This window comes from Vulpes vulpes, chromosome 16 (genome assembly GCF_048418805.1).
Source record: "Vulpes vulpes isolate BD-2025 chromosome 16, VulVul3, whole genome shotgun sequence".
Lineage (NCBI taxonomy): Eukaryota > Metazoa > Chordata > Mammalia > Carnivora > Canidae > Vulpes > Vulpes vulpes.
Genome location: NC_132795.1, coordinates 59465863 through 59492035, shown reverse-complemented (window position 1 = coordinate 59492035; position 26173 = coordinate 59465863). Strand labels below are relative to the sequence as shown.

The window sequence follows — 26173 nt, the reverse complement described above, 5'->3', positions numbered from 1 at the left end:
GGAAGGAGCCTCAGTGTCCATCAAAAGATGAACGAATAAAGAAGATGTGGTATATGTATACAATGGACTATTACTCAGCCATTAGAAACGACAAATACCCACTATTTGCTTCGACGTGGAGGGACCTGGAGGGTATTGTGCTGAGTGAAGTAAGTCAATCAGGACAAACATTATATGGTCCGAAAAGGACCATATAATGGTCAAACATTATATGGTCAAACATTAAATGGACAAACATTATATGGTCTTATTCATTTGGGGAATATAAAATTAGTGAGAGGGAATAAAGGGAAAGGAGAGAAAATGAGTGAAAATATCAGTGAGGGTGACAAAACATGAGAGACACCTAACTCTGGGAAATGAACAAGGGGTAGTGGAAGGGGAAGTGGGCAGGGGGTTGGGCTGACTGGGTGATGGGCACTGAGGGGGGCACTTAACGGGATGAGCACTGGGTGTTATGCTATATGTTGGCGAATTGAACTCCAATAAAAAAATTAAAAAAAAATTAAAAAAACCCAACCAAATGGCTATGTATGGAAACGGTGTATACATACATGTATCTCCTTGCTGTGTCAGGTGAAAGGCTTAGAAGCAATAATACCTCAATAGCAATGACCACACGTAGCACTCAGATCTTGGTTTCTAATACCACTCTCCAGTAAAAAGAACTAGGGCACCTTGGAAAAATGGCTGATTCTAGGGTTGGGGGAGGAGCTTAGATCCAAAATGGTCCTAAAGTATCTTACAATGCCTGGAAATAAGAAAGTGCTAAAAAACAGAACAGAAGAACAAAACTCCACAATGATGTCAAATGGATACAGTAGCCAAGTGAAAGATTTCCCAGTGGCCAAAGCTGGAACAATCTGAGCAACAAAACAAAGTAGTATTGGATTATAAGCCAAAGTATAAAATAAATATAAGTCCACACTGATGTAAAGGTTTGAATAGAGAATAGACAAATCTCCTGTACAGAAGAAATTCGAATAATTTATTTAGATACTTCATCCCTAATAAGGTGGAGCATAACTACCACTCTAAGTGTGGCCTGTGCATAGTGACTTTCTTCCAAAGGCTATAATATGAAAAATAGAAAAAAAGAGTACTTTACAGTGGAGAAGCCAAGTGATCAGAATTAACAGCAACTGGGAGAAGTCATATTGACAGTATGCAGTGTTGATGTGTTGAGAATGGCATCTTGACTTCAATGGTTTTCCTCCCAGGAATACATTACCTTAGTCTAATCATGAGAATACATCAGACAAATCCCAATTGAGGAATGTTCTACAAGCTACCTGACTGGTAATCATTAAAACTGTCAAGGTCATTAAAAAAAGGAAAGTCGGGATCCCTGGGTGGCGCAGCGGTTTGGCACCTGCCTTTGGCCCAGGGCGTGATCCTGGAGACCCTGGGATCGAATCCCACATCAGGTTCCTGGTGCATGGAGCCTGCTTCTTCCTCCGCGTGTGTCTCTGCCTCTCTCTCTCTCTGTGTGACTATCATAAATAAATAAAAATTTAAAAAAATAAAAAAAAAAAGGAAAGTCTAAAAACTGTCATAGCTGAGAAGAGCCTAAGGAGACATGATGACTAAGTGTAAGGTGGTGTCCTAGACAGGATCCGGTAACAGAAAAAGGACATTAAGAAAAAACTGAGGGAATCTGAATAAAGTATGGCCTTTGGTTAATACAAACGTATCCACATCAATTCATTAATTGTGATAATGTTCCACACTCATCTAATATGTTATTGATAGGGAAAATTGGGTATGTGGTATATAAGTCTTTATAATCATTCTATAAATCTAAAATCATTCTAAAATAAAATGTTTATTAAAAAAGGCTACAGGAAGGGTATGTATTCCCATAGAACAGTGACATTGTCCCTTTTAGTATTCTATAAAATGGTCCATTAAATTTTTTTGTTTCTCTTTTTTTTTTAAAAGATTTTTATTTATTCATGATAGTCACACACACACACACACACACACACACACACACACACACACAGAGAGGCAGAGGGAGAAGCAGGCACCGGGAGCCCGACGTGGGATTCAATCCCGGGTCTCCGGGATCGCACCCTGGGCCAAAGGCAGGCGCCAAACCGCTGCGCCACCCAGGGATCCCCTGTTTCTGAACTCTTTGAAAGTTGCAGCAATTGTTGCTTGCAGACATTAAAGTGACATCCTGCAAGAAATTTTAAAAAGTTCTCAAGGAGGGAAATAGTTGAGAGAAGGGGTATATAACATTGTCATAGATCTTTGAAGTTTTGGAGGATTATCCTCTAGAGTACCTTAAATCTTGGTGGTGCCTTGGTGATGTTCTGGTTCTCTTCCAGGACCCTTCTAAACCTCTGTGGTTGGATTATTTCTGCCATGTTGGTGGTTATACCCTGTTGGGCAAATGATTGAGACAAAGATCCCAGTTAGATTAGTTTTCTATTGTTTTAATAAATTATAACAAATTTAGTGGTTTAAAAAAAAAAACAGAAAAGGTATTATCTCAATCTTTAAAACACAGATATGGGACGCCTCGGTGACTCAGCGGTTGAGCATCTGCCTTTGGCTCAGGGCGTGATCCTGGAGTCCTGGGATCGAGTCCCACGTCAGGCTCCCTACATGGTGCCTGCTTCTCCCTCTGCCTGTGTCTCTGCCTCTCTCTGTGTCTCTAATAAACAAATAAATAAAATCTTTTAAAAAATAAAAAATAAAACACAGATATATTTGATACATTCTTATTACTATTTTCATTTTTATTGATAATAACTTATCCAGCTTTACATCGTACTAAGAGGTAGACTGCGGTAGATGGTCTTTAAAGATGGCCATCATATTAGCCTTGCACTGCTTTCTCCAAGAATGGTATCTGAGAGAGAAATTAACATCTTGTTGGTCACTATTATTTCGGATCTCTTAGGGCAGCTGATGCTATATCCTAACTAATAAGGCCTCCAAATATAGCCATTTTCCAGCTTCTATTATTTCTGTCTCTGGAATATTATACCTGTCCACCCATCATCTCTATTCTTACTGTCATCCTACTAATTCCTTTATTTTTTTTTCTCTCAGTTACCAAAAGAGCCTTCAAACTCAGCTGGTCTCCAACCCAGTGGTTTTCAAGGCAATTTCGCCCTATAGGGAGTATGTGGCAGAGTTTGAGGACAGCTCTGGTTTTTACAATTGGGGGAGAGGTTTCTAGTAGCATTTTGTGGGTAGATCAGGGATGCTGCTAAACATCCTACAAGGCATACATGAGTCCTCCACAACTAAGACTCAGGAAGCCCGAAATGTCAACAGTGCCAAGGTTGAGGAACCCTGATCTAATATATCCCCTACACTCAATAGGTGATAGGTTCACATTTCAGATCTCAGCTATGCCCCTTGTGGTGTATATCTGTCAGACTCATGGCTTCCTACCGTCTTTTGAATGGCCTTTCTGCATTGAGGAAATTCCAATTATTTTAGGTCCTGCCTTTCTAAGGAAGAGTTTAGACCCCCAATTTCAGTCTCCTTTGCAACCAGGACTCAGACGTGGGCCTCAGTCTCCCTCAATTAGATGCCCCCTATGAGCCTTTGATTTAGAAGTAAGGTGAGAAAATAGGCTCTTTTGGAAGCTTGGCATTTTGTTGGTGCAGGAGGCTGTAACAACTTGTGGCATTTGAAGGTGGCAGCCATTCTGCAGTGGTTGTCAGGGTGACAGCAGTGTCCTCCGGGGCGGGGCGCAGCGGCAGCAGCAGCAGCTGCAATCCCAATCAGTCACGGTAGTTTCCTCACCAGGCCAGTTCTTCAGCGTGGTTCTGAGTTTCACTCCTGGAATTAGCCCGGAACCACTTCTTTAGTCCTTCACAGAATTCCCGGAGCTATCCGGTATCCTTTTTAACACGTTCCCTGTTAGTCAGCCAGACTCAGTCTCTATTGCTCAGAACCAAGAAACCCGATAAAGAATCCCCTGCTTAAAACTCTCCATTGGCTTCCCATACATTCTAGAATGTGTCTCAAATCCTTTGCTTAGCTCAAAGCTTTATCTGGAAAAGTACCCACTCTGTCCTTCCCTCTGGTCACACTGAGCCACCCTGCTCCTACCACCCTTCCTTAATCTCATATTGCTTGCCACTAAAGAATTTAGGGGCACAATCACTCTTCTGTATGTACCCCACCCCTCAGTATTGTTCTTTATAATAAAAAAAAAATCATTACACTCTACTACAAGAGTTGATTCATTCAACTGTAAACTCTGCACTCATTCTTTGAGTCCCCAGGCACCTGGAATAATCCCTGGCCCAAAGTAGGTGTTCAATACCTGTTTGAAGATCAGGACGTGGACAAGTACTGCCACCTACTGGGAGAAACTTCATTCAACTCTAATAATGATTTGGACAATGGCTAGCATACAAGGATGAAATCTGACCGTTCCCTAAGTTATCATCATTGTTGTCCGACTCCCCAGGGTAGGGTTCTCCCAGGCGGCTCCCAGTGATCCCTGTCCAGGGCTATTCATGCCCTTGGGTTGATCCTCCCACACTGAAGGGTTGGCTCTAATGACAGAAGTGGTGGTGCCTGACTTCCGAGGCTAGAGCACAAGACATTGCCGCTCCTGCTTTGGTGGTTCGGGACCACGTGTTATGGGGGAGGCCAGATGCCATGTCGCGGGGACACTCCACTGGCCCTACGGAGAGGCCCACGCCGTGGAAACCAGGCCTCCCGCCCACAGTCGTGGGAGCTCTCCTGCAAGCAGGTTCTCCAGCCTGAGTCAAGGCTTCAGGTAACTGCAGCCCTGGCCTACACCTTGCCTGGAATCTCCAGAGACCAAGACAGACCCACCCACCCAGCCGTGCCCATACAGAACCTCTGGGGCAATTAATATTCGTAGTTTTACGCTGTTAAGCTTTGGGGTGATTGCTGTGCAACAGACTACTCCTCTCGTCTCCGACACAGATCAGGGGACCACAAGCTGTTTCATACTTTGCTGTAACACGAGGAGACGAGCAGAGCCTGGGCTCCACCGCAGGCTTCTCAGAGCCGAGGCGCGCGGCTGGAGCTGAGCGCCGCGGAGCGCAGGCGGTACGAGCCCGGGACGCCTGGGCCCGCGGAGCGGCGAGCCACGCACCCCGCAGCCGCGCCCTCGGCGGAACGTCCTCCACGGCCGCCTGGGAGGAGCCGGCACAGCCCCGGCCGCGGAGGGGCCGCCCCGCCCCCGGCCCCGGCCCCGGCCCCGCCCCCGGCCCCGGCCCCGCCCGCGTGGCGGCCGCGGCACCTGCGCACTGCAGCCCCTCACGTCCAGGCGGCGCCGTTGCGCGCCGAGTCATCGATCGCAGAACGCCGAGCCGCGGGGCTGGGCGGGGGCCGCCCGCCGCCCGCCACCCGCCCGCCCGCGGGGTGGGCTCCAGGGGGCGCCCTCACGCGAGGGGCAGGCGCTCCTGTTCCAGAGACCGGCCGGCAGGGGCCGTGGCGGGGCCTTCTCTCCGCTCCTCCTCAGCACCCTCGCGGCTCCGGTAGTCGCCGCCCCCCCCCCCCCGGGGCCCCCGGGCCTCCGGCCGCCGCCATGAAGCTGCGGGTGCGGCTCCAGAAGCGGACCTGGCCGCTGGATCTGCCCGACGCCGAGCCGACGCTGGGCCAGCTGCGCGCGCACCTGAGCCAGGCCCTGCTGCCCACCTGGGGCTTCGGGTAGGCGGGGGGCGGGGCGCGGGGGGGCGCGGGGGGGCTCCCCGCCTGCTGCGGGCGGTCACGTGAGGCGGGGCGGCGGGGCGGCGGGGGTAGGGCCCGCGGGACTGTGACGCGCGGAGGCCCGGGCGGCGCGGGCGCTGGCGCTGCGGCTCGGCGGCCCCCGGCTTGCGGCCGACATGGCCCGGCGTCCCGGGGACCCGGTTCCCCTGCAGGGTGAGCCGTCGCTTTCGTTTCTGCCGCAGAGGAAGCCGGGGACCGGCCGGGGCGCGGGGGTTCGGCTCCGGGGGGACTTTCCCGGGCTCGGTGGGGTCGCAGGGTTCCGGGGAACACGTCAGGAAAGTTCCCGAAGTTAGGGACCGGCCCACGCTCCGAGGCCGCCGGGAGCCGGCTGGAGGCTGCGCCGGGCGTGTGCGCGTGCGCGTGCGCGGCCGCGGTGGGACCCGGTTCAGGGTGTGGGTGCTGCGGGAGCTTCTAGTTCCCGGCCGAGCTGTTGCTTTTTTGCTAAAACTAAGGTAAACGTGGGTCTTGGGGTGACCCTGGAGGGCTTGCAGTTTGGGGGCGGCGACGTTGAGAAGTCAAGGACCGGAATCCGCTATGAATTTAATGGGGCTGCAAATGAGACTTTGTTTCCACAGTGTTTTCCGGGGATGACAGTCTGGGGGCAGGGGGACGAAGCTAAGCGTGGACCCCTTCGCAGACTGAGCGAGCGAATTTGGCATTTGAGTGTGCTCAGGAAACAAAAGGGTAGTCCTAGGGCTTTTTAGGTGAATTCTTCAAAAAAAACCTTTCTGTTAATTAAGCGGATTTTTTAAAAAAATATTTTATTTATTCATGAGACACAGGCAGAGGGAGAAGCAGGGTCCCTGCGGGGAGCCGGGTGCGGTACTGATCCGGGCACCCCGAGATCACGAGCTGGGCCAAAGGGAGACGCCAACCGCTGAGCCCCCAGGTGCCCCTAAGTGGATCCTTTTTCTGAGACTTTTATAGATTTTGACTTTATTTTTAGGGAATAGAATAAAATGAGGCCATGTTATGAACTTGTCACCTTTGGTTTTTCTGGTTAAGGCACTATATGAAAAGTAAGCCTGTTTTTTCTCCAAATTAAAAATGAGATTTTAACTGTTAGGTGTTGTATTAAGTGACACGCCTATTGTTATTTCTTGGTGGTAAGCCTATGCATTTTGTATGTTAATGTCATTACCCCACCAGAAATCTCAAAAGGACCTTCTTTTTAAAATATTCTTTCAGGGATCCCTGGGTGGCGCAGCGGTTTAGCGCCTGCCTTTGGCCCAGGGCGTGATCCTGGAGACCCGGGATCGAATCCCACGTAGGGCTCCCGGTGCATGGAGCCTGCTTCTCCCTCTGCCTGTGTCTCTGCCTCTCTCTCTCTCTCTCTCTCTCTCTGTGACTATCATAAATAAAAAAAATAAAATGAAATATTTTTTCATATGTATGTATGTGTATTAATATTTTTTTTTAATTAAGGGCACTCCTGAAAGGACTGTTTAAGAGCCCAAGTTAGTTTCTCCTTTGGGTTTGTTTTTATAGTTGAGGCTGGTTAACTGGAAGGAATGTAAGCTTCAGCTTCTGAAAGTAAATTCATTCTTCTGAAAATATGTTCACTTTATAATAAATGGGTAGTTTTAAAATACAACGGTAGGACACTATTATTTTTAAAGTGTCTTCACTGAGCAAGTGGATCTGGGTCTGACATGAATATTTTTTAAAGGCCTGGTGTTTCTAAGATAGCATTTTCTGATGAATTTGAATTTTTTTTTTTCAGTTTGAGAAAACCAGTTTTTAACCCCTCCACTGGAAAGTTATATGTTACTTTAGAAGTAGCTCTTCCCTTTTCCTAAATGGGGAGGGAAGGCCAGCATTTTTATTAATTATATGGTTCTTAAGCTTTTCTACAGGTAGTTGTTTGGATGAACATTGTATTAACATTGTTAAAAAAAAAAAAAACCTTTTGCTGTGACAGATGATCCATAAACACATAGTTCATATGAGACATTTTTCTCTTGGGATAGTGTTTTTTGGGGGGGCATCTTCAGCATTTATTCATGGGTTTGAAAACAGAAGCATAGCTATTTATTTCCTAATAAGCAGGAGTAGTTTCTAAAATTTTAGTAATTTCTCTACCAAAGACACTTTAATTGGTAAGAAAAAGTATTTTTACATGTGAAAGAAAATGAATTATTTTGCGTACTTTTGAAAATGCAGCATTGCAAGAATAAACAGAACATGATTTTCAAATCCTTGGTTAACCTCTCAAAAAGTTAATGAAGTTAGCATTGCTGAGTCTAAGTGTCTTATAAAATGTGCAGTGGTTTGTTAATTACTCCGCACCACTATGTGATGAAATGATGGATATTCCCTCAAATCAGAGAGCCTATGATGTGGAAGGGAGGAGAGTTTGTTTCAGGCTAATTTGAGCTCCTGTTTAGCAGTGGACTTTGGGATTTGTGCTGTTGTCATTACAAAAGACATCATACATAACTGGTTATCAGTAACAAAGGCAACCTTGTACTTAACAGTGGGAGGGATGCATTTATACTCGGTCCTCTATATACTCATGTTTTTGTGATTGTTAGTATTTATCTTGGACATGGGTCTAGTGTTTTGGAAGAGACATAGCTGACTGTCCTGTAAATACATTGACTAGGGAGCCCTTATTTCAGTTTCATTTCCATCTTACCAACTGATGTTTGTTGGTTGCAGGTTTTTTTTTTCTTTTGAGGATTTTATCTGTTTATTCATGAGAGAGAGAGAGAGAGAGAGAGAGGCAGAGACACATGCAGAGGGAGAAGCAGGTTCCCTATGGGGAGCCTGATGAGAGACTTGATCCCAAGACCCCAGGATCACGATCTGAGCCAAAGGCAGATGCTCAACCACTGAGCCACCCAGGTGCCCTGTTGGTTGCATTTATTCCACAAATATTTGCCAAGAGCGGGAGATACAGTTTTGAACTGGACAGATAACGACCTTATGAAAAATTTAAATTCTAGTGGTGGGGGTGGAGAAGAGATGATAAATAGGAAATTTTTAAATAGTGATGTTAAAATAAAACTAAAACATGAGAGTGGAATAGAGTGACGGAGGCTAGGTGGAAGGAATATCAGAAGAGGTGGTATTTGAATTACTGGAATGATGAGAGTCAGTCCTTTGAAGATCTGGAAGAGCAAATGCTGAGGACCAGAGGCTGCAGTGAGGTTGATTTGTTTTGAAGAAGGGATAGAAAGCTTATATTGGCAGAGAACAGTGAGTGAGGGGATGGAGCGGATGTGGTAGGAGCACTGGGGAAGGGTCACATGGTAAGTGTCGGAGGCCATGTTAAAGATTCTGTTCCGGTTTCAAAATAGAAGCCTTGGAGGATTTTCAGCAGAGGAATGATGTGATGTGATTTGTATTTTAAAAGGGCTATATTTCATTGACTGAGTCTTAAACTGCTGTCAGTCTTAAGATGTATGTTGTTTTATGTAATGCTAAAGGGGAAAATGCTGGCAATTAAGCTGTGATGTGTCATCAATTTTTTTTTGTCATCAATTTTAAGAAGCGTCCCTGTTTTGAAGATAGCATAATTACAAAAGATGTAAAATATGTATGTTAGAATTGACGAGAACATGGATGGATTAATGATAGAGAATTACCATATTGTGTCCCCCAGGCTAGAATTGTAGCCATTAGAGATCTATAACCCAGGGAATGTGGTGCTAAGAACAAATAATTTTGATAGTTTTTTGTAAAGCCTTGGCTTCCTTTTTATTTTTGTTTTCATTATTTTATTCTCCCAGGATCATAACATGTACCTTACGTATATTCCCAGGTAATGGTAGGTAGCTCTTACTATCCTTATCCATCTTTCTTGGCAGTTCTGATACCCGGTTTGCAATCACATTGAACAACAAGGATGCCCTCACTGGAGACGAAGAGACCTTGGCTTCATATGGGATTGTTTCTGGGGACTTGATATGTTTGATTCTTGAAGATGCCATTCCAGCACCTAATTTACCTTCATCCACAGATTCAGAGCATTCCTCACTCCAGAATAATGACCCACCTTCTTTGGCCGCCAGCTCCAATGGGTCCAGCATACAGAATGAACAGCCCAGTAATTCATTCCAAGGACAGGCAGCCCAAACTGATATCTGGAATGATGACAATATGGTAGGTATTAATAGCAAAATGAGAGATGAGGTGGTTGACAAAGCATACTTGAATACCTCAGTTGGATTCTCTATCAGTCAGGATAATTATTAGTAGTAGATTGTAGATTATAGTCTTGTAGAAATTTTTAAACTGCTAAATGCCTGGACCATTACTTGACTGCTATTCGAGAGAACCCAGGTTTTACCTGTTTATTTCGTTCAGACCTTTTCTCCTTCAGATAAATTGTCCCTTGGCTCCTTTTGCTGCCTATGAGCTCGTGATTCCCAGCCTCACCACTCTTGTCTGCTCTACTCGTTCAGGCTATCTAGAGTCCAGTTATTTCCAAATTATTTGCAGGACATTTATACCTGGATTTTAAGCACTGCTGTCTCACCGTTTGTGCCAACATCAATTTGGAAATATGAACTAATGTTCTCTTCTCAAACCAGCCATTCTGTCAGTGGCACCACTGTTTTCCTTGAGTATAAAACCCTGGAGTGATTTTTGATGCCTTATATCCAACCTCTTAACAAGCCATGTCAGTTTTTCCTTTCCATTCCAGGCTTCCAATGTCTGTCCTTCAGTCTGCTTTTTGTGTTCAAGTTTTCCCTGCACAGTTTTGATTATGTGGTTCCCTTGCTTGTCCCGTAACTATGTCACTGATTCTACCTGTGTGTATAATTTTTGAGCTGAAAAAGACCTGTCTGTGTTTAACCCTATCACCTTAGGAGGAAAATGTTGCCTCTCTTCCTGTACCCAATTTTTAAGGTTTTTTGGGGCTAGTTTGTGTTCTTCCCGCCAGTGAACTATCATCTCCAGTCAGACTCCTTTATCATTTTCCCCGTACCAACCAGCACATTCATATGTTCTCACTGGCGCGCGCGCGCGCACACACACACACACACACACACACACACACAGCCTACCCACTGTTTCATGCCTTTGCTCTTGCTATCCCCCAGCTGGGAATGCATGGCCTTTCTTCCCTCTCCTGTCTCTGCCCATCTTCCAAGGTCTTGCCAGCCACAGCCCAGGGACTGTCTCATTTCTTTGTATTGATGATCCTTATTGCCTTGGTGCTTACTAGGCAATTGATTTCAAAGCTTTTTATTTCTGGTATGGAACAAATGATCACATGTATTATTTAGTTTTTAAGACTGTGCTGTTGTGTTCATTGTTTTTTTGTGTATACTTATCACTTCAGCTTAGTTTCTTTCTTTCAGACCTTAAACATTTGTGAGTATAAGTATGCATTGTGCTGTCATGGCATTAAGTACAGGACAGATATTAAGAAACACTTTTTAAAAGATTGGTAAAGTATGAAAATCATCTATGTCAAGATTTCTTTCTTTTTTTAAGAGACTGCGCACGCTGAAGCAGGGGCAGGGAGGGGCAGAGGAAGAGGGAAAGAGAATCTTAATAAGCAGGCTCCATGCCTAGCTAGTGTGGAGCCCAGTGTGGAGCTCGATCTTGTGACCCTGAGATCATGACCTGAGCCAAAATCAAGAGACATTTAACTGATTCAGGTGTCTCAGAGATTTTAAATAATGTATCCAGAGAGATTAAATGATTTAAAAAGTCTTTATAAGGCTCAAAATGTTTTTATGATTTTTTAAAAAAATTTATTATGTATCCATTTTTCTGTTCATGGATGGAATCTAGGGAATAAGTAATAGAATATTTAGGCACATATTTAAATTAAATTTCTAAATCTTCTTTGCTGATAAACTCATTCAGATATTCTGGTAGAAGGGTCCATTCCTTTTACCTTTGTGTACTTGTAAAATGTCCTGTAAGAACTTTTCACTGTGACATTTATTTTACTAGTTTCCTTTTGGAAAATTTTGAGAAATTAATGTTGCTTCAGGTTAGTCATTTCAATTTTAAAAGCATGTTTTGTATTCTAAGACTTGTATAGGGTGACTGTAAAATCTTAGTGTGGAAGGTGAGTTTGAAATCTCATAAGTATACATTAAGTGCTTGAAACAGAGATCCGCTAATTGTAGAATGAAGTATTAGTAAAGGAAAATAGGTAAAACTAGAAGCAATAGGAAAATTTTACTCTTTTAATTAAGTGTAAATTAATTTTCTTATTTCATACATTTGGGGATTCTCTTAGTACTTGTTGAGTCTTTAATGGAGAAAGGGATAGCCTGGTATCAGACCCTAATGTTAACCCTAAACTTAATTTTAATTACTTGTTCTATCATTTGTAAATAACATGACAAATGATCTGTTTAGAGAGGTGGTGTTGAACATTTTTCTCCCATTCCACATGCATGAAGAATATGATAAATATTTATATCAGAATGGCTCAGAATGTCAGTGGTTCTCGTGGAGAGGGAGTAAGGTTTGATAAGCCCACCAGGGGATTCTGATATCTTCCTCCCATGGCATTATTAGTTTAGAGTAACTCTTTTTTTAGTATTTTTTCCACATATATTGTCTCCTACACAACTGTCAGTAAGTAGCAAATAGCCAAAAGTTAGGTAGAGTAGGTAAGTAAGAAGCAAAGAGCTTACATACTTCATAATTTAAGTGTTAAATGGTTTTAATAAGTAGTTTCTATCAGAAATATGATAGAGCTTCCTTTCTGGGTAGTACAAATTCTCATTGGCCTCTAGGTTTTAACAAATGAATTTTAAGCTTTTCCATAAGCCAGTAAGGGTTAGGTCCTCAGGGATTTCAGAAGACCAGCCTCTTGCTCCTATAAATTTAGCCACCATTTCGTTAATCCTACATAATTTTAATTTCCTCTGCCCCTTCTTTAATGGAAATGTGAACTTAAAGAGAAGATACATGTGTTTTATATCAAGTTGGAGCACATGAGTAAGAAACAAATCTGAGCAAAATTAATATAGGTAACAGTCTTACTGAAGCAGCATATTGTGTCTGAAAGCCTGAACTGCCAATCTGGAGATCTTGGTTCATTTCAGGTTTTTATTAGCTGGTAAACTTGATTCTGTTTTTAAATCTGAGTCACCATTGAAACATGTTTAAAAAGGCATCAGCTGACTTGCCTGTTTTATAGAATTTTTGTATGGTGCAAATGAGAAGACACTGAAAACAAAACCATTAGGAAATTGTGAGATACTGTCCTTAATATTGGTGCAGCAAGCATTTGTTGAGCACCTACTATGTGCCAGATACTGTACTGGGTCTGCAAAAGTGGGTGACATGTAGTCTGTTCCTTTCTAAGCTTGCAGTCCTGGTGGGATATAGATGTGTGATCAGGAAAGTGCAATGCAGTGTGCAGTAGTTAAGGCGTTTGCAAGGCAGGTTGGTAGTCTGTACTACCTCTTTTGCAGAGGTGGGGAATGCTGGCATGGGAAGGAAGGGACTGGCAGGAAGTGGGCTTGACAGAGCAGGGACCTGATGAAGTGATAAAAGGCCTTGTATGCTAAGGAGGTTTAGCAGTTTGGACTTCATTTTCTAGGCCTGCGTTTGGTCAGCATGTTGTCTGTGAAGGTGTTATGGGGATGCTGAGCATTGAGGAAGGAGTGTGGTGGTTCTTGGCTAAGTATGATGCACACATTATTGGGATTGGACTTGCCAGAGCTCCGTAATGCCACTGTGTATTTTGTGAATACGGAGGGTGAGGTTCAGTGCTGTAGCATGTAGCAGTTTCCAAACCTAGTTGATTATAGAACTCTTTTCCTGAGGACATCTAGGGCTACATTCCAAGGCACAATTTCGGGAAATGCTGCTGTCTGCATTGGGGAAATACTGGGAAATTTTAAGCTGGGACATGCGACATAGTTGGATTCTTAATTGTCAAAAACTCTGGCAGCAGTGGATGGAATATGTTGGAAAACCAAGTGGAGTCGGGGATACTTGGGGAGGCTGCTACTGGAAGCCAGGAGGTAGAGTCTTAAGTACCATTAGGGAATAGTTGGGCAGATTCTAGGGATGTTTAGGAGGTAGATTCAGTGGAACTTTGAAGACCAGTCACGTGGGAGGTGGAGTTTAGTATGGTGGAGGGAGAAGGCTAGGTTGATTTCCAGGTTTTGGCATACTGGCCAGAATTAATGGAGATAGGGAATTCAAGATGGAGGAGTAGATTGCTGGCTCATAATTAGGAGGGCTCACTTAAAATGTGTCCCATTTCTGAAACTAATAATGTGCTTTGACTTTGAGTACTCATTTGAGTTCACTTTAGGATACAATGTAAACTGTGTAAAAATAAAAGTCTATTTAATGAATTCACACTTTTTGTTATCTTTTTCAGTCGGGACCTAGTCAGAATTTTGAAGCTGGGTCAGCTCAAGATGTTGTGGATATGGAAGAGGGCACAGGTGTCTTTCCCTTGGAACCGATGCTCTGCAGTGAATCGGTGGAAGGGCAAGTGCCACATTCATTAGAGATCCTGTATCAGTCAGCTGACTGCTCTAATCCCAATGATGCCTTGATAATATCAATACATCTTCTCATGTTGGAGTCAGGTTACATACCTCAGGTGAGACTATGAGCAGAAATCAAATGTCTTATTAGCGTTTCTCGTTGGGAATGGTGATGTATTAATAAACATCACTGGGGTACTGTGGTATTCTAGAGTTCTGTATTAAAGACAAAAGATGATGTAGGATAACATGTAGTAAAACTGTGGGTCAAGACTGGGATGGGCATGTGTACATGGGTGGCTCACTGAGTTATTTCTGATGTTAATGGCTTTGAATTGCCAGTAATCTAGTAAGATCCATTGAGGGAGAGGGTCTTTCTTTCTTTCTTTCTTTCTTTCTTTCTTTCTTTCATTCATTCATTCATTCATTCATTCATTTTCCATTTGGTAAGTATCTCCAGTGACAGATGCAGTGCTTTTGTCCCTGCTCTCAGGTTGCTTATAGTCCAGGAGTGGGGGAGAGAGGCAGTTTACAATCTGTCATACTATATTGGTTAAATTCTAGGACAGATATCTGTGTATTTGGGATGCCACAGAGTCATGGAGGAGAACAGAGTGTCTCGGTGTGCCTGAGGATACCTGGGGATCTTACTAATGCATATTCTGCTGTAGTAAGTCTAGGATAAAGCCTGAGCCTCTGCATATGCCCACACAGTAGTGATGCTGCTGGTCTGTGGGCCATGTTATGAGTAACAGAGCTGTAGAGCAATTCAGTGATCATTGAACACCCGCAGCCTCAAGTGCTCTGAGCTGGGAAATCAGGATATAAGGAGTCTGTAAGCGGGGGAGAGAAACAAATAAAAAGAAAAATATGATGTATTCTAACATAATAGAAGTGTGTAGCAATAGGAGTATGAACAGAATGTTAGGGTGTAGAAGAGAATGACAAACAGGATTTTTTTTTTTAAAGGCCTCACAAACAAAATGATCTTTGAGCTGTAGGTCTTGAATAATGATAGGGCTTTGCTGGGCAGAGATGTGAGTCTTTAAAGAGAGAAATCAATCCCTGTCTCATTTTTCTATCAAAATTTTACTAACGATAGTAATGATTTGACAAACTTTATTAAGGGGACTGTATGGAATGCTTATTTCCAGACAAGTTAGGGGCCTCTTGGATTTTTAGTCTTTATGAGAGTAATACTTTTCCTCATTATTTGTTTCTTTCATTTCATTCCCCAGGGGACTGAGGCTAAAGCTCTGTCCATGCCTGAGAACTGGAAGTCAGGTGGTGTGTATAAGCTGCAGTACACGCATCCTCTCTGCGAGGGCGGCTCTGCTGCTCTCACCTGTGTGCCTTTGGGAACGCTGATTGTCATAAATGGTAATTGGATGGCATGGCCACGGTTGTCAGTTTACAGAGCTGACCTACCTGTTCCTCTCCAGACATCTTCTGGCTGCTTCAGTGACTGGCTGTCGTGATCTAGTTGAGTTTTTCCTGGCTCTTAATCCCTAGGCCGCTGATAACACGAGTCTGAAAGGTCATAGGGTACATGGGTTGATGTTCAGTCCGGCAGACTTCTCTCCCAGGGCAGCCATGCCCTTCAGCTATCTTACCCTTGTGATGCTTTTGCTTCAGGGGGTGTTGTAATCATCGGAATGAGATGATCTATCACATATGGGCTCTGTCTGCCTGTGGATGACTTTATGTTTATTTTTTTTGACCGAGGTCTGGAGCTGAGAGAGGTGGTAAGAGGTGATTGAGTGGGGATCACTTTTGATCCTGTCTCTGAACAGTGATGCTTACAAACACAGCTAAGCACTGCCTTAGTGTGTGTGTGCTTGTCCCCCACACCCACGCCATCAGGAAGGTCACTCTGAGTAGTTGCTTTGTGTAGTTTTCTTTTATATTGGCAGTTTCACAGGGATTGCTGTGCATTCCATTTTTGTATTTCATTTTAGCTCGATGCCATCAGAAGTCTCTATCTACCCGTGATCTGTGGAACGATCCCATAATCACACATTCTGGAGAGCTAGCGGAGTGACTGGAATCTTTCCTTTCTGCTCTGCCCTTTTTTTTTTTTTTTCTGCTCTGCTTTGATTTTTAAGGTTTATCCCCTAAGCTGGATAAGATAGTATGGTGAGATTGGAATGACTGCATTTTCAATTTTCCAGGAGAGCTCACCTTTCATGGAGCAAAGGCAGTTGCTTCCATACACCTTAGCCCCTGGTCTCAGCAGCTACTGGTTCTGCTGAGGTGGAGGAGGCGGCTTAGGAGACCCCGTATTGCCACTTGAACCTGGAGCAGCACCACGTTTGTCTGTTGCATTTATTGAGGTCTCTTGTAAAATTTTGTTTGAAAAATGTTTGTTCTGCAAAAATTTATTTTGAAAACCATCATCCTAAACTGTCTTGATCTTTGAAATGAAAGATAGTTCCAGGTCCCTCGTGATGTGATTTCTGCTACTTCCCTTTAATCACTAACTAGATTCTTTGAAATGTTCCTTTCAAGTCTCAGATTTGAACAGCTTTAACAGCTTTGGTGGTATCCCCATTTGTCAGGATGTGACTTTCCAGTGGCAGGAGGACTAGTTCTGTCTCCTCAGTGTTCATCACAGTGAGCAAGTGAAACTTCCCACTGGGAGTTCTTAACACGGAGCGTCAGTAGTTTCTGCCTCCCTGTTGTTCTGCTGCATCCCATCATAACTGCAAGGCTGAAGCTACCCAGCAGTACATGGGAGGTGCTCATGCTCATTTTTGCCTCTGTTTCTTAGAAAAGCACTTGAACATCGTGGATAATAGCCTCTCTTCACTGGTGTCAGAATCTGTAACATAAAGCGAATGGCTGCTAGATCTCTCCATGGTTTCTTAGTTTCTGTTATCTTGTTCTTTTACTGTTCTTGGCACATCAGCTACTTGCAGACTTGTGTGGCAGCCAGCCACTCCAGGCTTGATTCTTTGAAAAGGAGCAGTGTGTCCAGAAGTCTTTCCTTCACCCAGGACCTCCTGCTCAGGGCACATGTGCATAAGCACATCACTGGCCTTTCATGGAATGAGATGAAGTGCGCCTTTGTATATATGATTAACATTTGAACCCTCTGGTGATGTCAAGAAGATTGGTCCTTTGGGTCTAGAAAGATGATGTGAAAACTTAGCAGGATTCTTTTAATAAACAAGGAAAGATTTATTGCCAAGGGTTAAATAAAAAAATAAGTGGAGTTTTTAGTGACTTTGTTAGAAGTAATGGATTTGTTATGTTTCACTGCCTCTTACTAACCTTGCTGTATATCTTTAAGTTACTAATAAGGTGCTATTGGTAATACCTATTGGGTTTTATATAAAGGGTGCATACTTTAGTTTTTTTTTTTTTTTAAGATTTTATTCATGAGAGACAGAGAGAGAGAGAGAGAGGCAGAGACACAGGCAGAGGGAGAAGCAGGCTCCACGCAGGGAGCCCGATGTGAGACTTGATCCTGGGACTCCAGGATCACACCCTGAGCTGAACACAGGCACTCAACTGCTGAGCCACCCAGGCTTCCCCATACTTTAGTTTTTTAAAGGTGTTTTAGAGTGATTTTACTTGATGTGATAGCAGCTTTACACTTTGCTGTGAGGGAAGGAAATAAACATAGAGCACTTTGTTTTCTGTAACGTGTCCTTTGTATGTTGGGACAGGGAAATGCAAACCCATGCTAAAACCTGAAGGCCATTAATGAACTGACAAGAATTGTGTGTCTCTCTTTTCCTTATTTACAGCTACTCTAAAGATCAACACTGAGCTCAGAAGTGTGAAAAGATTGCAGCTGCTGCCAGAATCATTTATTTGCAGAGCAGAACCAGGTAAGAAAAGCATGATTGAACTTTGGGGATGAAGCTTTGAGATGCTCACTTTAGAACACCTGAAAGGAAATGTCTGAGAGATTGAAACTTTCTGAATGAGATTAAAGCAAATTTAAGACATGTTGCAGAGTATCTATTTCTTCCCTGCTTTTCTTAGAGTCTTGGAGTGCTGGGTTATATTTATATTGCCATTATGGAATGACAGAAGTATGTAATTCATCCCACACTATGCTGATATTCCTAATTTCTGAATTAATCTTTGGATTTTTCCAGCATCATATTTAACCAATATGGAGAGGATCTGTGTTTTGTGGAATTTGTACAATGCACCGTCATTAGTGAAGATGATTGGAGGAAAAACTACTCAGAATGTTGGCTTAAACCAGCATAGATTTGGTTGCTGTTTGATCAGATTGGAACTTTACGAGAAGTTGCCATTCTAGGCACGGTTTTGCTTGTATCCTATAAGATTATTAATAAATGCAGAGACAAGTTTTGTTTTTTCAGTTAAATCCAAGGATGAGATGCAGGTAGGCAGTTGAAGGAGAGGACATGAGAGGGAAACTCACATCTTTAAGTGCTCGTTTTATGCTGGACCTGCGCCTTGACAGATGCAATTCCATTTCATTCTCCTAGTAAATTTAAGAGGGTTTTAAAATCCAGATGTGGCATAGGGTGGTGCCCTGGGGTGGTGGCAGTAACAGCGGTGTCCTTGAGAGAAGGCTGCCTAGATCTAGGTCTTTGCTTTGAAGGCCTAGAGACTTACTTTTGTTGGTTCCTTGGGGACTTCGGGCCATGAGTTCCATGAATCTCCATGAACCCAAACTGATGGGTAAGGGGGATGGGCAGATACATGTTTATAATGGTCTCTGAACATGTAACATCAAACTAGACCAGTGTTTTCTCAGCCCTCTTTTCATGATCAATTCCCTGAGGAGCTTTTGTAGAAAATTCATCCTCCATCTATTCTCTCCCAAATTTTAATACCATAGATAGACTGTGTTTTCATTTGTGTACTGTGGTCCTTTGGAGGGTCAAACCAATGGTAGAGCTAGGGCTTTTGTTTTGTTTTGTTTTGTTTGCCCTTTAAGAACCAGTTCTTGTCCCATTGTGCATGATGCTGCCCCTGTTGGAGATGTATAAACTAGACTGATAAAGCTCTGAAGATGGTCTTACCTTTGGGACCAGAAAAACTTGAAATTCCTTGGCCACAACACTATATTCCTCTGACACTAGGGAGGACCTGCTTTGAGAGTAGAAATACGCTACACTCCACAATAGCAGAGGTTATTATGTGCATTTTACAGATTAGCAGACATGTCTAGAGGAGGTTAAATTACTTCAAGGTCATAGAGCTAATAAATGGTGGAATTCAAGATTGGAATAGATTTGACTCCTGAGCCTATTTTTAAAGAAAACTTTTATAGGAATGTAGTTCAGATTCATATTTCTTATCTGGTTTCTGTTAAAGAGACAGGAAGTGAAGGGGAAGAAGAAAATTAATACTGTTCTATTACAGTAAGTTGACTGTATTAATTAAATATTTTTAATATAGTACTTTTATGTTGGGTAAGGTTATATAGCGCTGCTCATTTGACAAGTCATTTTAATTACTTTTTATTGTGGTTTATAATAGTGTACTTCATATATACTTATTTATAAGTTCCCAGTTACTTTTATAATAAATAACTGAAGGAAAAACTTGTTTAAAAAGGTCAGTTTTCACACATGAATAAAGGCCATAAACCAAATTGATTTTTTAAAACATCTTGACATTTTATTTCAAGTCAAGATTGTAGTTCATGCAGTGAAGATTTAGAGTTTTGCTATGTATCTTTTCTTGTTTCATTATCAAATTAAAAGGAGTGTTTTATTTCTTAGAGATAGTGAAGGAGCTAGTCACAGAATGGGGGGGGAGCACGCATAAACTAATTATCTGTTTTTCACTTTACATCTTAATGAGTCTTTGGTGCAGTGGTGGTGTCTCCTTTAGACAGGTGAGCAAGCCAATGTGGGCCAGAGAGTTCAAGGTTGTATACCTGGTACAAATAAGTGGAACCGCAATGGGGACTTCAGTGGTATTTGGCAGTGTTTCCCATGCAGTGTACAGGTGAATCATCTGGGCATCTTATGAAAATGCAGATTCTGATTATGAAAACATAGGTTTGAGATTCAGTAGTGCTGAACAGTTTCCAGGTGATGCCAGGTCTGGTGACCTGTGACACACACTCTGGAGTAGCAGTGAGGTGGCTAAAATGGGTGCGTGGAAGCCGGACTTAGATTTTGTACCCTGCTCTGCCACTTACTCTAAGGCCTTGGACAGGCTTTCATTATCTTGTCCTGTTTTTAAAATGGGGGTCAGAGTATTTGTCTCTTACTTAGGGAGAATTACTTAGGTTGAGAGAGAGCTTGAAGAATGCTTGACACAGTTGCCAACCTGGTCACCAAGGTGACAAATACCATTCTCCTTCTGAAATCTGGAGAGTGGTCCCCCACCATACACTCCTAGCACCTGGGCAGTTGGCCAGGTGCTCAGGACATTGTGTTGTGTGTACAATTCATACCCCACAATATTTCCTACCATAACTATAGCCTGTGAGCTATATAAGTTGCCTGCAGTGCTATTTGAAACTGAGATTTTTAGCTTTACATCTAAGATTTAGTTTTCAGAGTCACACACTATATATTTCTTCTTCTTCTAGAGACTTTGGTTCATATCTGTTCGTGTAGGAATGATTTGTGAAAATTTACCACTTTGGCTTGGCAGAAGTAGAGGATACCATTTCAAGTTTTGCCACTTGATTTTGTGTTTTGTTTTTTTTTTCATTAAAAATATATCTTCTAGGGGAAAATGTAGCCAAGATATACAAAGATCTTCAGAAGCTCTCTCGACTCTTCAAAGACCAGCTGGTGTATCCTCTTCTGGCTTTTACCCGACAAGGTGAGAGATGATAAAAGATCACAGGTCAGACAGCTAGAAAGAGTAGGAAAAGCTTATATGTTCTGCTTGTGACTCTGACATAGTGAAATTCTCCTCTGCCTCTTTTCTCCTTCTAGTGAAATTCTGCTTTTTTACAACTAAGCTTCAATGTTAATTCCTTAACATGGTTTTTACTCCTTCTTGGTGTCTCCTCAGCATCTTGTGCATCTTTATTGCAGCCTGTCCTCTGCTGTATCAATATTGTCGGTATGAGGTTTTTCCACTTGAGCTTTTAAATACCTGGAGAGCAGGGAACAGGTCTTGTCCACTTTTGTGTTCTCATGGCCCAACACAGGGTCTGGTCCTTACCTAGGTGTTCGTTCAATAAACAAATAATATATAGCCTGTAAGTTGGGTATTAGGTTTTTAAATATGATTTATTGGGCTCTATGGGTACTTTGGATATTTCACATGCATTCTTATTTAATGCTAACAACTTTGAAGGAGATTTTAGTCTCATTTTATAGATGATGAAGCTATTGTAGTGAGATTTAGAATTCATTCAAAATTTTTATATTAGCTAGCTCTTATTTGTGTTGTAATACAAAAATACTTTAAAATCTCAGTGTCTTAAAGCAAATACCTACTCTTCTCACTCATGTACCTGTTGCGTGTGGGTTAGCTGTGGCCACAGGAGTAGTCCTCCAGGATATACTCTTCTTGTAGCAGAGGGAAAAGGGGGCCAGGGGCCCAGCCATGTGTTGGTTCTTAAAGCTTTTGCTCGGAAGTGGTATGCCACTTCCACTCCTATTTCACTGGACAAAACCAGTCAAAATGGCTGAGCCTGATGGCAGTGTGGTGAGGAAGTGTAATTATAGGCTAGAAAAATGAGAATCCTAGTCTACCACAATCCTTCAGCTGGAAAATAACTTCAGATTTATACAGATATGTGGCTTTTATCTGCTATCTGTGTATTGCGATATTTTAGGTTTCCAGTTGCCTGGGCCAAGATTGTTGTTACCACAGTCATTGTCTTTAGGTGGTGGTGATGAAGAGAAAAATGTGAATTTTAAAATCCTTTATTGATTTTGATTATCTTTGCTAGTGGAGAACAGTATCACATCTGTTTAAAGGAGCTAATAATAATTTTCATCTGACTGGAATATGTTATTGTTTTCCCTTCTTAGCTTGCTTCTGAAATTTATCTCCTTTCCTTTTTTCTAGTCTGCTAGACCTCAAATAATAGTACTTGCTAATTCTGCATGTAATCACACATTTAATTTTCAACTGAGTGAAGTAGACAGTACTATTAACCCATCTTACAGATATGGAAATTGTCTTTCCACCAAAATAGGGAATAAGGGACTTAGAAGTAGCAATCTGGTCGCTGTGGGGTTGAAGTTTGTTGTAGGTGTTGCGTACTTGGGTGAGGAAGACTACCCTCCAATTGAGGAACAAGTTGGTAACTTTGTTAATAACTATGTGGGGAGAGCCAGATGTTCTTTACTCAGTGATACCTCTTCCTTTCTTCCTTGTAGCCCTGAATCTGCCAGACGTATTTGGATTGGTGGTCCTCCCATTGGAGCTGAAGCTGCGGATCTTCCGTCTTTTGGATGTTCGTTCTGTTCTCTCTTTGTCTGCGGTTTGTCGTGACCTCCTTATTGCTTCAAATGACCAGCTGCTCTGGAGGTGTTTATATCTGCGGGATTTTCGAGGTGATTGTTATGACATGCTAATCTCTCTTACCAAGGTCATAGTTATTTAGCTTGCCAAACGTTTTTAGTTGTAGGCTCTTTTTTTTTTTTTTTTAAAGAGTTGCAAATAATCCTAACAGCTTTATTGGAAGATTCTAAGCCTCGTATACTTTGCCTGTATCTTGAAAATTCTTCCCATTTTTTTTTTTTTTTTTTTTTGTGCGTTCCCCATAACACAAATAGCCCAGTAGATGAACTAGAGTATTTCAGGATAGTAAAAATTTCAAGTTTGATCTTTCTTTTTAGACCATCCTCCATATCTGACTTAGTGGTCTGGCGCATTTCCAAATGACTTCCATGGTTGTGACCATGTGCACAAGTTAAGAGAGCCCTGCTTGCTTCCCTGTGGCATGTTGCTGGGAAAGCTTTATTTCCATGTAATCTCATTTATGGGGACCTGGTGATCTTTGCAGCAGTGATGACAGTGGAACTTGGGGATGGGGAGATGTTACCCCAAATGTCAAAGCCCTTTACCTGTTGTATCAAGATTCCCAGATACAAGCCTGGAAGCCTGACTGGTATTTCTTTTCTGCATATCAGTGTTTTTTAAAACTGGTTTGACTCTGAGGAGGGTCATGAAATTGATGTAATGGGTCATTAAAAAAAATCAGTATGTATTTTATGAAATAGTTAAAAATTTCTATTTCAGTAGATGTATATATAGGTATATATTGTGTTGCAATGTAAAAAATATTTGTGGTTCACATCAAGAAAATGCAAATGATGGTGCTATGTATAACATACCATCTTGGCAGCTGTAAAAATCTGGCGGGTAGATTCCCTTCCTTATTTGTACTAGGAATATTATGTAGAATCGTTTGGATTGTTAAAAAACCTTTTTTTCCCTTCAAAAGAAGTGAATGACCTGGTTTTTCCGTGTCCTCCCCCTTGATTCCTAAGGTCCTTGTTTGACATTATTTATGCCCCTGAGTCCAGGGTTCAGAGTATCATTTTGTTCTAGGAGGCAGCAAGTGTCATCTCAAGTTTTAAAAAAAAAATTATAGTCAAGAATGAAAAGAATGACCAGAGTATATAGAGGAACCAACCAAAAAACCAGTCTATGATAAAAAAATAGGCAAAAAAGCCCTTTTATGTCATATTCAAATTCAGGTTAAAAATACAGTTAGTCTGTATTTCATTTCCAGATTGTGGTCCACAAGCTTGTCTGTAAGCCGAGGGTTCAGATTTTCTAATGAATTTCCCTATGGCCACCATGTTATGGGACTGGAACTTTTATAAAATCTTCCTTCCATGCCCATGTAATAGCTTCTCAGGAAGCCTCTCTTTTATGGAGACTCTTCATTAGACTTAAATTGAAGAGTTTCCTTTTTCCTCATTTCACATATTTCAGGTAAATAAGTATATTAAAAAATATTGAGTTGTTTGGATCATGCTTCTGTGAGTTGGGGGAAGATAACCCAGATATGGAAGGAAACTTCAGGTCCGCTTTCCCTGTAGTTCTGATGGGCTGCGATGGGCACAGATTGTCACCCAGTAGGTGTCACAGAGAGTCGGGATTAGAGGCAGCAGCTGCACTCAGATGGGACAGGGGAGGAGGCACAGCAGGGGATTGCTGGGGCAGGGAGGGGCAGGGAGGGGCAGGGACAGCTCATGTTCCTCCACGTCCCCTGGGTGCCCCTGCACATACTTCCCATGAGCACAGAACGGTGACCGGTGCCTTCAGCAAGAGAGGTTTGAGTGAGGCGCAAGAGGTGCAGGTCCTGCAGGATGTGGTAAACAAGTGATTCATGTTCCTTTCTGTGCTGAATGCGTAAGCTTCAGTTTCCTTAGGACAAAAGCAAAATTGCTCTTTAATGCTGGATGCATGAAGCATTTTAAATCTTTTTTTTTTTTTCTTTATAGATGGTACTGTTAGAGCTCGAGACACAGATTGGAAAGAAGTAGGTATTAATATCGAGGCTAATGTTAACATAAGCACAGCAATAACTAGTGAGTTAATACATTAAGGGCATATTGATTACTTTTGTTATGTAATGAAATCTGTTTTTATTTGTTGCTCATTTTCAGTAAAGGTGTTTTTAACTTTTAGACTCAAGAAAAAGGAGTCTATCGCAGCATTGTTTTTCATCTTGACTTAATAAAAAACATTCTGTCTTTCTCTGTTGCAAAAAAATTTTAAGTTGAGTTTCTGTGCTGGACTTGTCTGGCTGTTCAAGTCATTAGGATAGTACATTGTGAAAAGAATGAATGTTGTTTGATGTGCAGATGCCTGTCGTACAAGATGTTGACGGGACTGAGAGAAACGGGGAGGCTCATGGGCTGGAGGGTCCTCAGACTGTCCTCAGTGCACAGCACTACTCCTTAGGAAGATGTGCCAGCCTCTGAAATTGGCATCTCTCTTTTGTTGTGGTTTAAGTTGAGATGGAACATGATTTAGGTGAAAAAGTGAACTTAAATGCTGTTCCTCCTGCCCCCAGTACCTTAACTTTATATTCTGTGGCATGATATTTCTCAACATATATTTATGTTTTCCATGTTCAGGAAAGGCTGACCTAAAATCGTGTATTGGTTAGCTCTGGATTAGAGCCTTTACAGTACAGGTCACTCAGTGTTTCTCCAAATGGGCACAGTTGCTTGGTTGCCCTGTGGTTGAAGAGAACAGTTGGTTCAGCCTTGTATGCCCAGCCTCCTACCTACTCGTGGGGAGGGAAACTGCTAAATGTTCTCTCGTGTGCACTGGTTCCTTTGTCTGCTTCGTAGTGTGGGAAGAGGAAAGTGTAGATAGCGCAGTGGAAGCAAATTGGAACTTTGGGGAAACATCCAGATCACTTAACGGTATCTCGTTCTTGTGTTTCTACAGCTGTACAGGAAGAGGTACAAACAAAGAAAAGAAGCTCAGAGAGCGCGCCACATGATGTTCCCGCCTTCATCGCCCCACCCCATCCCCTTTGGCCCCAGCCCCTGGCACCCCAGGCCTTTTCCTCCTAGCTCTCTCCTTCCGCCAGGAATTATTGGTGGAGAATATGATGAAAGATTAACACTTCCCTTTGTTGGGGACCCCATCAATTCACTCATTCCCGGGCCTGGGGAGACCCCCAGCCAGTTCCCTCCACTCAGACCACGTTTTGATCCTGTTGGCCCGCTTCCGGGACCTCGCCCCACATTGCCAGGGCGGGGTGGCCCGAGTGACAGATTTCCCCTAAGGCCCAGCAGGGGCTGGCCAACTGACAGCAGGCCACCATTCATGTGATTGATTTGTAATCTCACTTCTGGAGCTTGTTTGGTTTTGATGTCATCTTGTTGGGGTGCTGATCTCTAGTGTTTTCTGATTGTGATGGTGAGGCATGCACTCACAGTGGCCTTTCAGTAGATCTGTTTAAAGCTCCAGGGGTGGTAGGGCCCAGAGGTCACTGTATGACCAGGTTGACCTTGGGAATAGATAGCTACTGACCTACACCACCCCCAACCCCCGCCCCGAATTCCCCTCTTGAGTGAATGAAGGTGGTTCATCGATAATGTTCTGCACCAGATTAAAAAACAAAACAAAACATATAA

The 26173-nt window shown here is 42.7% G+C and overlaps 2 protein-coding genes across 5 annotated transcripts in view; one reads left to right on the top strand and one right to left on the bottom strand.

The window, feature by feature from the left end:
- BPIFC (BPI fold containing family C) overlaps nt 1–4486 on the bottom strand; it is a 62800-nt gene extending 58314 nt beyond the window's left edge. For both annotated transcript variants that reach the window (XM_026010942.2, XM_026010943.2), the window contains exon 1: nt 2289–4486. The gene's annotated coding sequence lies outside the window, so the exon portion shown is untranslated. The remainder of the gene's footprint in view (nt 1–2288) is intronic.
- An 830-nt stretch (nt 4487–5316) lies between these two features.
- On the top strand, nt 5317–26173 carry FBXO7 (F-box protein 7). 3 transcript variants are annotated; one of them, XM_072741876.1, is made up of 9 exons: nt 5317–5658; nt 9531–9825; nt 14036–14263; nt 15386–15527; nt 17900–17983; nt 20829–20924; nt 22442–22618; nt 24521–24558; nt 25479–26173. In XM_072741876.1, the coding sequence occupies exons 1-9, from the start codon at nt 5537–5539 to the stop codon at nt 25866–25868; spliced, it is 1572 nt and encodes a 523-aa protein (XP_072597977.1). In that variant the 5' UTR covers nt 5317–5536; the 3' UTR covers nt 25869–26173. The 3 variants fall into 3 exon arrangements, with proteins under 3 accessions (XP_072597977.1, XP_072597978.1, XP_072597976.1); XM_072741875.1 differs by lacking the exon at nt 5317–5658 and adding an exon at nt 5745–5871 and having other exon boundaries at nt 9683–9825; XM_072741877.1 differs by lacking the exon at nt 24521–24558 and having other exon boundaries at nt 5391–5658.